The 15,892-nt window shown below is 62.0% G+C and overlaps 3 protein-coding genes across 3 annotated transcripts; 1 reads left to right on the forward strand and 2 right to left on the reverse strand.

Moving 5' to 3' along the window:
• Positions 1–431: 431 nt before the first annotated feature.
• PAN0_013d4669 (ubiquinol-cytochrome c reductase cytochrome c1 subunit) lies at positions 432–1,979 on the reverse strand (the record flags this gene model as incomplete). Its single annotated transcript, XM_014799797.1, has 3 exons — positions 432–1,325; positions 1,553–1,686; positions 1,826–1,979. The coding sequence occupies 3 exons, from the start codon at positions 1,977–1,979 to the stop codon at positions 432–434; spliced, it is 1,182 nt and encodes a 393-aa protein (XP_014655283.1).
• Positions 1,980–2,754: 775 nt separating this feature from the next.
• Positions 2,755–4,678, reverse strand: PAN0_013d4670 (DNA repair protein Mus81; the record flags this gene model as incomplete). Its single annotated transcript, XM_014799798.1, has 2 exons — positions 2,755–4,322; positions 4,411–4,678. The coding sequence occupies 2 exons, from the start codon at positions 4,676–4,678 to the stop codon at positions 2,755–2,757; spliced, it is 1,836 nt and encodes a 611-aa protein (XP_014655284.1).
• A 2,220-nt stretch (positions 4,679–6,898) lies between these two features.
• PAN0_013c4671 (cytosolic acc1, acetyl-CoA carboxylase) lies at positions 6,899–15,866 on the forward strand (the record flags this gene model as incomplete). The annotated part of the gene is made up of 8 exons (XM_014799799.1): positions 6,899–7,110; positions 7,187–7,502; positions 7,778–7,835; positions 7,933–14,437; positions 14,770–14,860; positions 15,232–15,508; positions 15,581–15,641; positions 15,767–15,866. 8 exons carry the CDS (start codon positions 6,899–6,901, stop codon positions 15,864–15,866), a joined length of 7,620 nt encoding a protein of 2,539 aa, XP_014655285.1.
• Positions 15,867–15,892: the final 26 nt, after the last annotated feature.

Raw genomic sequence — 15,892 nt, forward strand, 5'->3', positions numbered from 1 at the left:
GGTGCAGTGCAGATGCGGACAAGACCCGTGGTGTCGGCGGGTTCCACATGGCACAATCAGCGGAGGCATCTCTGAGATGGGCAACCGTCAGCCCCACGCGATTCACAAAAGGGCCGACACAGCCGTCCACCCTGAGAAGTGTTCTGAATGTCAAAAGCAAGCCGGTCCACCCCCCGTACAGACCCCTGATGGCTGACGGCTGATGAGCGGCAAGTCGGCCTCGTCGGTGTGAGCTTGCCCCGGTCGACCGAAAGTCTCCAGTCCTTGCCGGCCTCATCCACTCGCACCTGCCTCCTATTCACATCCCCACACTCGCCATCCACCCCACTCGATCATCGAATTCTGACCCGGCCTCGGTGTAAAGATGGAGTATATTCAACTGCGAAAAAGTGGCGCACAACAGCACCCGGAGATCGATCCTTCTCCGACGCTTAGTGAGCCGAGGGCGGGTTGTAAATGATCTTGCGGCTCTTGATGCCTGCCCACTTGAAGCGCTTGACCCAGAGCGAGAGCGCGGTGAGTGACGAGAGCACAATCACCGCCTGCATGCCCATCTTCTTGCGCGTGTCGTGCTCGGGCTCGGCGCAGAAGTGCAGGAACGTCACCACGTCCTTGGCCATCTGCGACGTGGTGGCGGGCGTGCCGTCCTCGTAGTCGACCAGGCCGTCGTACAGCACGCGCGCCATGGCGATCTGGGTGCCGGGGAAGTACGAGTTGTAGTTCAGGCCGTCCTGCACCTTGACGCCCGCCGGAGGGTCGGTGTAGCCCGTGAGCAGCGCAAAGATGTAGTCGGCACCGCCGTGACGCGCCTTGACCATCAGGCTGAGATCAGGCGGCAGCGCACCGGCGTTGGCAGCGCGAGCCGCCTCGTCGTTGGCGTAAGGGCGCGGCATGTAGTCGGCGAGCTTGCCGGGACGCTGGAACATGGAGCCCTCGTCGTCGGGGCCGTCCTCGTACTCGACCTCCTCGGCCATGGCCTTGGCCTCGTCGACGGTGTGCGACTGACCCACGAGGTTGCGCCAGGCGATGCGGTCGAGTGAGTGGCACGACGAGCAGACCTCGCGGTACACCTGGTAGCCACGTCGGATCGAGGCGTGGTCGAAAGTCTCAAAGACACCCGAGTGCGACCAGGGGTACTTGGGTGGGTGGAGACCCTCGTCGGCCATGTTGGCGCTGGCGGTGTCCAGGAAGGGGAGCGTGCCGTACAGGTGGCTGTACCAGGCGACCGAGCCGGCGGCGACGGCGGTGGCGGCGATGGCCGACGATCGCGAGGTGAGGAACGACTGCGAGGCGTTGGGAGCAGCGTGTGTCGACGCATTGCGGACCTGTGGGATGGAAAGGCGAGCAAGTTGGAAGTCAGTGCGTCTGTGCGTGGCAGATCGAGTGTGTGAAAAGATGCAGCCCAGCTAGTCGGAGCGTCGCTGTTCAGATAGGCTGTGGCGGTGCGATGTGTGCCATCCGCGTGTCCGGCGAGAATGATATCAAGCCTTTCAGCCTTCACCATCTCGTCTCGACAGCCCATCGTGATGACGATGACGGGTCTGGACTTGACCGCAATGACCCGAGGATAGGGAAGCGAGTCAATGCCACCATTCTGTGCGGATGAAGACTGCAATTGCTGGGCGCGCTGTTCGGGTGACGATGCGCGTGCTGGCTCAATAGGATAGAGTCGGATGCTGATGATTGCTACTCGATGTATCGTGTTGTCCATGTGAGCGCGAGTAGTGCGCTGGCGATCCGGCGTGTGCTTCCGTCGCCACAACGCTGCTCTCCTCCTCCTTTCACGCCATCTCGGCCTATGCCGGAGGATCTTTGTAAAACGGACTGCCAATGGTGACGGCTGTCGAGGAGTGCGAATGGTCGGAAATGCGGCGAGACGGAGGCATGGGCTGCTGGTGCGACTGGATACCTACCGAGGCGGCCGAGCCGTTGACGGCTGCGCGGAACGCAGTTCGCGCACTGTTGAACAAGTTGGCCATGGTGATGATGGCTAACCTAGTCGAAAAGAAGAGGTGAGGGGATGGAGGTGTAGGTGGCGACGGAGAGGAGAGAAGGAGTGGGCTTGGACTGGCAGCGCGTGGATTTGTGATCGGGTTGTGGGCCCAGCGCTTCCAAGCCTAGCCTAGCCTGCGACCTGGGAGACGAGCGACGAGCGACGCCGCACCCTCCAGAAGCCAAAGCCTGCCAGGCAGCTCAGACGGATCCTTCCATCTCGAGACTCGCTCTCTTCCGAATCGTCCGGCTGGAAATTCATTCCCACTGTGCCGTCTGCTGTGCTGTTTTTTCTCTCGTCTCCTTCTCACGAGGCCCGGGAATTTTCGCGCGCCTGGCTGGGCCGGAAATCCAATTTGGCCCAGAATTTCCAACTGCAGCGCGCGACAGTCGTTTGAATTTCTCGTCGGGCCTCAACTTCAACCCATGCGCAAAGGCAGTCCCATTTGAAATCCACCTGGCTTGGCCGCGCCTGGCCTCGCTGCGCTGCGCTGCGCTGTGGGGCCGTCGCATTTGTAATCCAGCCAACGCCCGCGTGTTGCTTCCAAGTCGACAGCGCCAACCGCTCCGCTTAGCCAATCAGGGTCTTTCGAAAACACCCGAGCCATCCTCTCTCGCACGGTACAGCCCCTCTCCCACTGCCACTTGACAGCAGCATGTCATCCTCGCACATGACGACTTTCAGTCCCGCGGCCTTGAACGACAATCTGTGGATCATGTGAAGCTCGACATTGCTTGAGTGTGTGTGCCTGGAAGCTCAGCTCATGCTGCCCCAGACTCTGGCACATAGCGAGGCTGCAGAAACAGCTCGGACAGCTTGCGGCTGAGCGCCTGGCCGATCTTCTTGCGTGGATCGAGACCGTCGGTGCAGCTGGACAGCATGGCGTCGGCCCCGCCCGGCTCGTCGTGCGCCTCTGCGAGCGCGTCGGTGAGCTCGCGCATGGTGCTGTACACCGCCAGCACCTCGCGCACCTTTTCGGCACTCATGCCCTTGACGCACAGCAGCATCTTGCCAAAGATCTCCTTGGACGTCAGGCCGCCGCTCTTGCTGTTGAGCGCCTGGAACGCCTCGAACGACGTGAGCATCGACGCCGAGGGCGATTTCGACTGCAGCTCGTCGCGCGTCGGGAGGAAGCTCGAGCGCGAGATCAGCGCGCTAGGCATCACCGACAGATCTCGGTGCTCGTAGATCCTGCGAATCATGCCATCCATCGCTGCAAGATAGTCGATGCTGGCAGTCAGGCCAGACGTGCGCTCGACAAAGAATCCATCGACGACCTGCGAGCTGCTGAGCGCCGTCTGGATCTGCGGGCCAAACTTGCGCATCTGATTCTCCACGTCGTGATCCTCAATCAAATAGAGCACCTTGGCGACGCCCGAAGAAGACAGTCGGAACTTCTGGTCTCTCCAGCGTCCGTCGAGGATCGAACTGGTCAGATCGTCCAGTCGCTTCCTCTCGACAATGTGGTCCAGCACCACCTCGTCTTCCTCTCCGCCCTTTGGCTCCTTTCGACGTGCGATCCAGACGGCATCGCCCACCTCGAGGGCGCGCGTCTCCACGTCCACCCCGCGCTCCAGCAGCAGCGTCGCGATCGGCTCGCGCTCTTGTCGGCGGCCCGGTCGGTGTCGCTCGCGGTTGTCGACCAGAAGATGGATGCTGTAGCTGCCTGCGGTCAGAATCTCGGGTTCGAAGTTGGACACGCGCGTCTGCAGAGCCGCCTCTTGCTCGTCGTCGGACCAGTCGTCGTCCAGATCCGACACCTCCTCGGCCTGCCTGCGATCAACGTCTGCGGGTTGTACGATGGAGTCGCCCAGCCCAGCATCACGAGCAAGCGTCTCTGAGACCATGGCGCCCTCGTCGCTCAGGCTGTATCGTGCAGGATTGCCCGATTGCAGCACGTATCCTTTGGCGATCAGAGTCTTGATGCTGGTCCACCCCGTGTAGAAGGAACGAGAGCCTCCGGAGCCGCCTGCTGTCGCAGCGTGGCTTGAGAGCGGCACCGCAGCCGATGAGCGCGAAGACGAGGCGCCGCTCTCGTACTCGGTGTCCGAGTACGGACGGGCTGCATTGATGAGCTGCGTCTTCGATACGTTGGGCGTGCAGGATGAGGTGCTGCTTCGCGTGAGGATATGCAGGCCCACCAGAAGCCCGTATGCGCCGGAGCGGTGCTGCGGCACGTAGGCGCGCTTCTTTGTCGGGCGATCCGTCGTAGCTGTCGTTTTCCTTTTGGCAGTGGATGCACTTGCACCCTCGGTCGGCTCTTCCGTGTCGCCTCCTTGAGCTTCGGCTGGCCCGGAGGTTCGCTTCGACGTCGAGCCTGCGCGCGAGGCTGTCATGCGACCAGGCAAGAGAAGCGAGAGATCAGTCGTCAGAGCATGCGGGCCAAGCCCTCGACTCGAGCGCAGGGCAATACTCACGGCGCTCTGGTACGGGCTTTCCATTCTCGCTGCACCATCTCTGCAGGTCCTGCTCGAGCTTGTTGGCGATCGTCGGTCCGATGCCCGCGAGCTGCGTGGTCTGGCATGGGTGCTGGAACTCGATCGGACACGACGCCAGCGACTGATGCGCTTTCCTGTACGTCCGCGCCACCTTGGATCCTTTCGCCTGTGCTTCTTCGATCCAAGCGGCCAGGAAGGTGAGCCAGAGCGTGTTGCCTCCCGCCGTGCTGTCGGTCTCGGTGTTCATGGTGCAGTCGTTCGCTGCCTGTTCGCGGTCCAGGTCGGCTTGATCAGATCAACCTCCGATCGCTGTGGCGGTGTGTCGGAGCCACCGAGATGCCCTGTGGGCGTGTTGGGGCCAGAGTGACTCTGTTGATTAGGCTGGTGATGGACGTCGCAACCTCATTAGCGGCCCAGCCGAATCGTGGCTTTCCCACCCTCGAGGCTGCAGGAAAAACGCATGCAGTGCCGTGTGGAGGGTGAGGCGAGAACAACACCCGTCCTCAAGCTTGCTCATTCCCGCTTAACGCGAGGATTTCGAGACGCGCTCGAGTTGGGCCCTGCAGCGCCTGCGGAGTGCGTTTCGCCAGAGACGGCGCGAGTCGACCGAGCCGCGACACGCCAGATGCACCTTGGCACGACATTTTGACGTCCTGTTTTCTGTGCCTGAAATTCACTCCGGCTTTTCGTGGCCGTACTTTTTCTGGGAATGGCGTCTACACTGCCCGACTGAAGATAGCAGCAAGTGCGATCTACCGGACCACTGCCTGGGTCTGCAGCACAAGGAGTAACGACCATTGCATTACACCGCCAAAGAGGCTCACAGCGTCTGTCCCGGCGCATTCGCAGGGCCATCGGCGGCAAGCATCGGGCAGGATCGTACTTCATCGTGCAAAGATCGGCCAAGCTGGCACCCTCCGCCGGTGCTATCGATGCGAGCAGCATGAGATGGGACGGCGCATCTGGCACATTGCGCTGCTAAAGCCGACTTCGGCCTTTGGAGCCAGGTACATCGGACTCTGCTTGTCAAGGCAGCATCTCGACCAACGCAGCTCAGACGGATTGCAGCTCGCATCCGACACCGTCTTGGCAGCCACTACAAAATAGGCAAGGGTCAGCTGCGAATTCGGGAGATCCGGTCGGAAAAATTGGCCCGCCGTGCCTTTTTTTTTTTTTTTTTTTTGCGGAAAGCAGGCGGGATTGAAGCGCCACCTGCCAATTTGCGCATTTTCCCCCCAACAAGTGCGTCGATTCGAACTTTTGCCAGATAGCGGCTACCGACGTCGCCCCTCGCCCCTGGCGCACTCGTGCAGCCCTAGCATCCATCCTGCCGTCTACTCTACATGGCGGCGATGCGATGCGAGGCACAGCCTTTCCGAGGCGATCCCGGAGCATCACGGAATGCCCTCCCCGTCGAGGCGAATGCATCGGGTCGGCAACCCCGATGAGCCGTCCGAATTTCTCTCCCCAACGTGGCGGCAAGGGTCCGGCTCGGCGCGGCGCGAGTTCCCAACATCTGCAAAGCGACGGCGAGCTGCTGCCCCACCTAGGCCGTGTGGCTTTGCCATGAATCTTTGCCTACGTTGACGAGCTCATGTCTTTTGTCACTCAATCGTCGTCTGTGCACAAAAGAAATATCGATGGAAAGACAGCGACAAAGGCAGCGTCGGCATGGCCGACTAACTGGCACAGTCAGGCTCACTGACAGCTTTGGAAGCGTGCGGTGACGGAAAGCCTAGCGTGGAGAAGTGCCGGCTGGTGTAGTCTATCAAGAGTGTTCGGAGACGCCGCTGTCCCAAAATTCGCGGCTGAGCGCTGTAAATAAATTAGAGACGCGGCGAGTCGAATTCTCCGCGTGGGCTTGCTGGGGCGATTTAACTTTCTGTCGCTTCTTCTATCCTTGCCAGCTTCCGATGGGCTTCGGGGAGTCGACACTTTGCCATGCATCGATCATGGTGGAGCCGAGAAGGAAGCTGAAGCCATCTTTGCCGAAAACAGAAAGCGACGAGCAGCCACGTTATGCTTTGAGGATACAGAGCAGGTCAGGCTGGGGCGAGTGGGGCAGGTGGAGGCAGCAGCAACCAATTCGGCTTTGCCCAATCGATGCCGCCGATGGATGGGTGGGATGGCCCGTGTGCCCATTGCGCTCAGGTTGGGGAAAACCCAATTTCCGACCAAAAAAAACGGCAGCAAAGCGCTCTGGTGTTGAGTGGAGGTTGGCGCGCCGAGCCGAGCGCATTTTCTTTGGGTGGGGGGAAAAAGAGGGCGAGTCGCGAGTCCCAGCGCAGCGTCGAGTGTTGTTGTGTGCAGCGGCGGGAGGGCTTCGCAGGAGCCCAAAAGGGTCTGCTCTGCCTGCTCCGAACGATATCCGAGATTTTTTTTTGGTGGCGCGTTGGAAATTGTTGAGCCGGAAGCTGTCATCGATTTTTTTTTTTTTTTTTTGGCTACGCGCTCGCTTGCACTGGCCATGTGCCTCGCGACGCAACGCAAAGGCAAAGCAAGCGCTCGAGTTGGTCAGTGCAGCCGAGCTGGACGGCGGCCTTCTAACGCTGCTGCTGCTGTTGCTCTCGCCGTGTTGGCGTTGGCGTTGCAGGGCAAAGGCAACTGCATCCCGACGCTCGTAAGGCTTCAAGGCAGCAGGAGAGGCGGCAAGAAAGGCAGGGAGAAAGGCAGAGGCTCGTGCGTTTGCCATCTCGAGCCTTCCAGTCTTTTTGGCTGCGCCGTTAGTTCCGCCCGAAGGTCCACACTTTCCAAGGCAACGAACGAACGAACGAACGTCGTCGGGCGTCAGCATCCCTCACGCCCTGGTCAATCTATCGCAAAGCCCGCTTTTTTGGTGCCCCACTCTGACTGCTGAAGCTGAGCTTTGGTTTGGCCGGCGTCGACCTCCCTCTCCACCTTATCTTCTCACCATCATCACCTCCGCCTTCGGCATCACCCCCTCCCTTCATCTCGCACCCTCTCGCTCCGCAACACATCGACGCCGCCATATCGCTGGCTCGACTGCAACGCCCACTTTGCAAACCACCTGCAACCTCGTCGTCAAGGTCTCCCTCACCCTTGATCTACCGGTGCAATCCCCATCCTGTCTCGACTTTACGACCTAAAAAGCAGTTCGTCGCCGGCTCCCTCTCTGGCTTCCTTCTGTTTCCTACCTCTCCCTCTCTATCGCTCGGCCCGCCTTCTTGCCTTTCTTGAGCTCCCTCGCTCGGAAAAGCAACAAGCAATCCTCCGTTCGCACGCAAAGCCAAACTCGTCTTTGGCTGTCCCTGGAATTGCCGCGACTTTCGCTGTGCTCCTCCTCCTCCTAGAGCTGCTTTCTTGATCTCGCTCGATCTGCGTCAAGCTCGCATCCTCCGCCATCATGCCGACTCCTGACCACCAGGCTGTCAGCCACTTTATCGGTAAGCTCCGAATTGCGCCTCCCCCCGGGAGCCTCCGGAATTCATTTTTGACGGAAAGAGACTGACAACTTCGCCCCATGATTCGAAACTTATACAGGCGGCAACCCGCTCGACACCGCTCCCGCGGGTGCTGTCGCCGACTTCATCCGCAAGCAGGGCGGTCACAGCGTCATCACCAAGGTGCTCATTTGCAACAACGGTATCGCCGCCGTCAAGGAGATCCGCTCCATCCGCAAGTGGGCCTACGAGACCTTTGGCGATGAGCGCGCCATCGAATTCACCGTCATGGCCACCCCCGAGGACCTCAAGGTCAACGCCGACTACATCCGCATGGCCGACCAGTACGTCGAGGTGCCCGGTGGCTCCAACAACAACAACTACGCCAACGTCGACCTCATCGTCGATGTCGCCGAACGCGCCGGCGTCCACGCCGTCTGGGCCGGCTGGGGTCACGCTTCCGAGAACCCGCGTCTGCCCGAGATGCTCGCCGCTTCCAAGCACAAGATCATCTTCATCGGCCCTCCCGGCTCCGCCATGCGATCCCTCGGTGACAAGATCTCCTCCACCATCGTCGCCCAGCACGCCGACGTGCCCTGCATGCCCTGGTCCGGTACCGGCATCAAGGAGACCATGATGAGCGAGCAGGGCTTCCTCACCGTTTCGGACGATGTCTACCAGAAGGCGTGCATCCACACCGCCGAGGAAGGCCTCGAGAAGGCAGAGAAGATCGGCTTCCCCGTCATGATCAAGGCCTCCGAGGGAGGCGGAGGAAAGGGTATCCGCAAGTGCACCAACGGCGAAGAGTTCAAGCAGCTCTACAACGCCGTCCTCGGTGAGGTGCCCGGCTCGCCCGTCTTCGTCATGAAGCTCGCCGGCCAGGCCCGCCACCTCGAGGTTCAGCTGCTCGCCGATCAGTACGGCAACGCTATCAGTATCTTCGGCCGTGACTGCTCCGTCCAGCGTCGTCACCAGAAGATCATCGAGGAGGCTCCCGTCACCATCGCTCCCGAGGATGCTCGCGAGGCCATGGAGAAGGCCGCCGTGCGTCTCGCAAAGCTCGTCGGCTACGTCTCCGCCGGTACCGTCGAGTGGCTCTACTCGCCCGAGTCCGGCGAGTTCTCCTTCCTCGAGCTCAACCCGCGTCTCCAGGTCGAGCACCCCACCACCGAGATGGTCTCCGGCGTCAACATCCCCGCCGCCCAGCTCCAGGTCGCCATGGGTATCCCTCTCTACTCGATCCGAGACATCCGAACCCTCTACGGCATGGACCCTCGCGGCAACGAGGTCATCGACTTTGACTTCTCCAGCGCCGAGTCCTTCAAGACCCAGCGCAAGCCCCAGCCCCAGGGTCACGTCGTCGCCTGCCGTATCACCGCCGAGAACCCCGACACTGGTTTCAAGCCCGGCATGGGTGCGCTCACCGAGCTCAACTTCCGCTCCAGCACCTCCACCTGGGGTTACTTCTCCGTCGGCACCAGCGGTGCCCTCCACGAGTACGCCGACTCGCAGTTCGGTCACATCTTCGCCTACGGCGCCGACCGTTCCGAGGCGCGCAAGCAGATGGTCATCTCGCTCAAGGAGCTCTCGATTCGCGGCGACTTCCGTACCACCGTCGAGTACCTCATCAAGCTGCTCGAGACCGACGCCTTCGAGTCCAACAAGATCACCACCGGCTGGCTCGACGGCCTCATCCAGGACCGCCTCACCGCCGAGCGTCCCCCCGCCGACCTCGCCGTCATCTGCGGTGCGGCCGTCAAGGCGCACCTCCTGGCGCGCGAGTGCGAGGACGAGTACAAGCGCATCCTCAACAAGGGCCAGGTGCCTCCTCGTGACACGATCAAGACCGTCTTCTCCATCGACTTCATCTACGAGAACGTCAAGTACAACTTCACCGCCACCCGCAGCTCCGTCTCCAGCTGGGTGCTCTACCTCAACGGTGGACGCACGCTGGTGCAGCTCCGTCCCCTCACCGACGGCGGTCTGCTCATCGGTCTCTCTGGCAAGTCGCACCCCGTCTACTGGCGTGAGGAGGTCGGCATGACCCGCCTCATGGTCGACTCCAAGACCTGCCTCATCGAGCAGGAGAACGACCCCACCCAGATCCGCTCGCCCTCGCCCGGTAAGCTCGTCCGCTTCCTCGTCGACTCGGGCGACCACGTCAAGTCGGGTCAGGCTATCGCCGAGATCGAGGTCATGAAGATGTACCTGCCCCTCGTCGCCGCCGAGGACGGTGTCGTCTCCTTCGTCAAGACCGCCGGTGTGGCGCTCAGCGCCGGCGACATCATCGGTATCCTCTCGCTCGACGACCCCAGCCGTGTGCAGCACGCCAAGCCCTTCGCCGGTCAGCTGCCCGACTTTGGCCTGCCCATCATCATCGGCAACAAGCCCCACCAGCGCTACTCGTACCTGCTCGAGGTGCTCAACGACATCCTCGACGGTTACGACCAGAGCTTCCGCATGCAGGCCGTCATCAAGGAGCTCATCGAGACGCTCCGCAACCCCGAGCTGCCCTATGGCCAGGCCTCCCAGATCCTGTCCAGCTTGGGCGGCCGTATCCCCTCGCGTCTCGAGGATGTGGTGCGCAACACCATCGAAATGGGCCACTCCAAGCACATCGAGTTCCCCGCTGCCCGTCTGCGCAAGCTCACCGAGAACTTCCTGCGCGACAGCGTCGACCCTGCGATCCGCAACCAGGTGCAGATCACCATCGCTCCGCTCTGCCAGCTCTTTGATGCGTACGCCGGCGGTCTCAAGGCGCACGAGGGCAACGTTCTCGCCTCGTTCCTCCAGAGGTACTACGAGATTGAGTCCAAGTTCACGGGCGAGGCCGACGTGGTCCTCGAGCTCCGTCTGCAGGCCGACGGCGACCTGGACAAGGTCGTCGCCCTCCAGACTGCCCGCAACGGCATCAACCGCAAGAACGCCCTGCTGCTCACCCTGATGGACAAGCACATCAAGGGCACCTCGCTCGTCTCGCGCACCAGCGGCGCCCAGATGATCGAGGCTCTGCGCAAGCTCGCCTCGCTCCAGGGCAAGTCGACTGCGCCCGTCGCGCTCAAGGCCCGCGAGGTCTCGCTCGACGCCGACATGCCCAGCCTTGCCGACCGTTCTGCCCAGATGCAGGCCATCCTCCGCGGCTCCGTCACCTCGTCCAAGTACGGAGGTGACGACGAGTACCACGCGCCCTCGCTCGAGGTGCTGCGCGAGCTCAGCGACTCGCAGTACAGTGTATACGACGTGCTCCACAGCTTCTTCGGCCACCGCGAGCACCACGTCGCATTCGCTGCGCTGTGCACCTACGTCGTGCGCGCCTACCGCGCCTACGAGATCGTCAACTTTGACTACGCCGTCGAAGACTTTGACGTCGAGGAGCGCGCCGTGCTCACCTGGCAGTTCCAGCTTCCTCGCAGCGCATCTTCGCTCAAGGAGCGCGAGCGCCAGGTGTCCATCAGCGATCTCAACATGATGGACAGCAAGAAGATCCGCGCGGCTCCCGAGCTCCGCACGGGTGCCATGACCAGCTGCCCCGACGTGGCTGATATCCCCGACCTGCTGCCCAAGGTGCTCAAGTTCTTCAAGACCTCGGCCGGCGGTGCGCCCATCAACGTGCTCAACGTTGCCGTCGTCGACCAGGGCGACTTTGTCGACGCCGAGGTGCGAAGCAAGCTCGCCGAGTACACCAACGCCTGCAGCAAGGCCTTTGCCTCGGCTCGCATCCGCCGTGTCACCTATCTGCTCTGCCAGCCGGGCATGTACCCCTTCTTTGCCACCTTCCGCCCGAGCGAGCAGGGTATCTGGGCCGAGGAGAAGGCGATCCGCAACATCGAACCCGCGCTGGCCTACCAGCTGGAGCTCGACAGGGTCAGCAAGAACTTCGAGCTCACCCCGGTGCCTGTGTCGTCGTCGACCATCCACCTCTACTTTGCCCGCGGTATCCAGAACTCGGCCGACACTCGATTCTTCGTGCGCTCGCTCGTCCGTCCGGGCCGCGTGCAGGGCGACATGGCCGCCTACCTCATCTCGGAGTCGGACCGCATCGTCAACGACATCCTCAACGTCATTGAGGTGGCTCTGGGTCAGCCGGAGTACCGCACTGCCGATGCGTCGCACATCTTCATGTCGTTCATCTACCAGCTCGACGTGAGCCTCGAGGATGTGCAGAAGGCGATCGCCGGATTCCTCGAGCGTCACGGCACGCGCTTCTTCCGCCTGCGCATCACCGGTGCCGAGATCCGCATGATCCTCAGCAGCCCCAACGGCGAGCCTCGCCCCATCCGCGCCTTTGTCACCAACGAGACCGGTCTTGTCGTGCGCTACGAGACGTACGAGGAGGAGGTCGCCGCCGACGGATCGGTCGTGCTGCGTGGCATCGAGCCGCTGGGCAAGGAGGCGACGCTCAACGGCCAGAGCGCCCACTTCTCCTACACGACCAAGGTCGCCCTGCAGTCGCGCCGATCGCGCGCTCACGCTCTGCAGACGACGTTCGTGTACGACTTTATCGACGTGCTCGGACAGGCTGTGCGTGCCTCGTGGAGGAAGGTCGCTGCCAGCAAGATCCCCAGCGAGGTGATCAAGTCGAGCGTCGAGCTTGTCTTTGACGAGCAGGAGAACCTGCGCGAGGTCAAGCGTGCTCCCGGCATGAATAACATCGGCATGGTCGCCTGGCTCGTCGAGGTGGTCACGCCCGAGTACCCGACTGGACGCAAGCTCGTGGTGATTGGAAACGATGTCACCATCCAGGCCGGTTCGTTCGGCCCCGTCGAGGACCGCTTCTTCGCGGCGGCCTCGAAGCTGGCGCGCGAGCTTGGCGTACCTCGCCTCTACATCTCGGCCAACTCGGGTGCGCGTATCGGCCTGGCCACCGAGGCTCTGGACCTGTTCAAGGTCAAGTTCATCGGCGACGACCCGGCCAAGGGCTTCGAGCACATCTACTTGGACGACGAGTCGCTGCATGCCGTCCAGGCCAAGGCTCCCGGCAGCGTTGTGACCAAGCCTACGCAGGCCGCCGACGGCAGCGTGCACAATGTGATCAGCGACATCATCGGCAAGCCTCAGGACGGCCTGGGTGTCGAGTGTCTCTCGGGCAGTGGTCTCATTGCCGGTGAGACGAGCCGCGCCAGGGATCAGATCTTCACGGCGACGATCGTCACGGGCCGCAGTGTGGGTATCGGTGCCTACCTCGCGCGCCTGGGCGAGCGTGTGATCCAGGTGGAGGGCTCGCCGCTCATCCTGACGGGTTACCAGGCGCTCAACAAGCTGCTCGGACGTGAGGTTTACACGTCGAACCTGCAGCTCGGTGGCCCGCAGATCATGTACAAGAACGGTGTATCGCACCTGACGGCGCAGGACGACCTGGACGCCGTCAAGGCATTTGTCAACTGGATGTCGTACGTGCCTGCGCAGCGCGGCGGCCCGCTGCCCATCATGCCCACTGCCGACACGTGGGACCGTGCCGTGACCTACCAGCCTCCTCGTGGTCCGTACGACCCGCGCTGGCTGATCAACGGCAAGCGCGAGGACGACGGCACCAAGCTCACCGGTCTCTTTGACGAGGGCTCGTTTGTCGAGACGCTCGGCGGCTGGGCCACTTCGGTGGTGACGGGTCGTGCGCGTCTGGGCGGCATCCCCGTCGGTGTGATCGCGGTGGAGACGCGCACGCTGGAGCGTGTGGTGCCTGCCGACCCCGCGAACCCGAACTCGACGGAGCAGCGCATCATGGAGGCGGGCCAGGTGTGGTACCCGAACTCGGCGTACAAGACGGCGCAGGCCATCTGGGACTTTGACAAGGAGGGCCTGCCGCTCGTCATCCTGGCCAACTGGCGAGGCTTCTCGGGCGGACAGCAAGACATGTACGACGAGATCCTCAAGCAGGGCTCCAAGATTGTCGACGGACTGTCTTCGTACAAGCAGCCCGTGTTTGTGCACATTCCGCCCATGGGCGAGCTGCGTGGTGGCTCGTGGGTGGTGGTGGACTCGGCGATCAACGACAACGGGCTGATCGAGATGTCGGCCGACGTGAACAGCGCGCGCGGCGGTGTGCTCGAGGCGGCGGGTCTTGTCGAGATCAAGTACCGTGCGGACAAGCAGCGCGCGACCATGGAGCGTCTCGACAGCGTGTACGCCAAGCTCAGCAAGGAGGCCGCCGAGGCGACGGACTTCACGGCGCAGACGACGGCACGCAAGGCGCTCGCCGAGCGCGAGAAGCAGCTGGCGCCCATCTTCACGGCGATCGCGACCGAGTATGCGGATGCGCACGACCGTGCCGGCCGCATGCTTGCCACGGGCGTGCTGAGGTCGGCGCTGCCGTGGGAGAGCGCGCGACGATACTTCTATTGGCGTCTGAGGAGGAGGATCACCGAGGTGGCAGCCGAGCGCACCATCGCCGAGGCGAACCCGCTGCTCAAGCACGTCGAGCGCGTGGCGGTGCTGCGCCAGTTTGTGGGTGCGGCGGCTTCGGACAACGACAAGGAGGTGGCGGAGCATATGGAGGCGGCGGCCGGCCAGCTTCTCACGGCGACCAAGCAGCTCAAGGCGCAGTACATCCTGGCGCAGATCTCGACGCTCGACCCCGAGCTCAAGGCGCAGCTCGCCGCGTCGCTGCAGTAAGCGCTGCCGTTGTCGGCGGTGTGCCGGGCTTCCACCTTTTGGCTCGTGACCGCAGCAGCGCGGAGCGTGGATTGAGGGATCCGCGTTCCGTCTGCTGGTTGCGCGCTCGGAGGCAGGCCCGGCTTGGGCTCAGTTGGCGCGCGGCAAGGATGCGACTTGACGACTGAGGGGTTGTCACCGCATCCGTGCTGCTTGTTCTTTCTCTTCTCTCCTCCTTTTTCTTCCCGGGGTTCCCCAATGTGCTCTATTTCACCGTATAGACTCTGACTGCAATTTTTGATCCGGCTTCATTACGTTCGACGATGTGAAAGGGACTTGGGTGCCCTAGAGTGATGCGCTCCTGCCGCTTGCTGGGAGGCTCCACTTTGTGCGCGCTCCATTTTGTACTCGAAAAGAAGACGTGCGAGATGAAGGCAAAGGTGAGGAGCCGCTTTCGATGTGTGTGCGAACAGAAGATGATGTGCGGGTGGGGTGGAGACAGGGCGGAAGTTGTGGGAACCAACGCGGATGTGGAGGAAGGAAGCGGAAGCAGGTCGCAGAGCTTAATTTTGCGCACACGCGCACGATGCGTCCGTGTCCAACCTTGTCGTGCGACCTTCATGGACGGTGCGGAAGGGTGCGGATGTCTGCGGCTGCGGACGTCGTCCTTAACTTTTGTCTCGACTTGACACTGTACTTCGCACACTCTCTGGAAGGGTAGGGCTCGCCGGAAGGTGCGCAAGTCATAAAAGGGCGGTTGTTTCGAAGCTGGTGCGTTGATCTCCGCACCTTTGCTCGTGGACTCAGGTAGGACAAGATGGAGGGCCACGCAGCTACGAGCGCCCGGCTGCAGGCGATGGGCAGCCTGGCCATCCGCGACTACCTTAAAACTGCGCTGCCTCAAGAAGACATCCTCGACATCGTCCCCGCCCCTCCCACCCCCTCGGCTAAGCCTGCACCGCAACCGCAGCAAGTTGCCCAGCCGGAGGAGAAGGCCGAGGTGCCATTCTACATCAAGCGTCGGGGCAAAGGTAAAGGCCGTCCGGTCATGTACAACTTGTCCCACTCCAGCGTCGCTCAGCTCTACGGTGAGTTGCCTAAACCTTCGATGCAAAGCAAAACGTGATTTGAAGGCTGACATCTGCGAGACGGTGGGATAGAATACGCGGCGCAGATGGATGTTCCCGAACCAGTGTTTAACCACACCCGTACCGGCGCTTCGTAAGTCCAAACTCGAGCCCTAAAGCCCTTTGGAGGAAAGGTCAGCGCTGACAAGGAGAGATGGAGTAAAGACACCTGCCGAGTTTCACAGTGACGGTCGAGTTCGACGGCCTGCACGCAACGAGCTCGGGCGACGCAGGAAGCATCAAGGAGGCCAAGGAAGATGCGTGCTTCGTTCTCGTTCACCAGATCCTCGCGCGCAACGCCCGACGCATCACACACTGAACATGCCACCACCCAATGTCAAGATC

This window comes from Moesziomyces antarcticus (genome assembly GCF_000747765.1).
Source record: "Moesziomyces antarcticus DNA, scaffold: scaffold_v10013, strain JCM 10317, whole genome shotgun sequence".
Taxonomy (NCBI): Eukaryota; Fungi; Basidiomycota; class Ustilaginomycetes; order Ustilaginales; family Ustilaginaceae; genus Moesziomyces; species Moesziomyces antarcticus.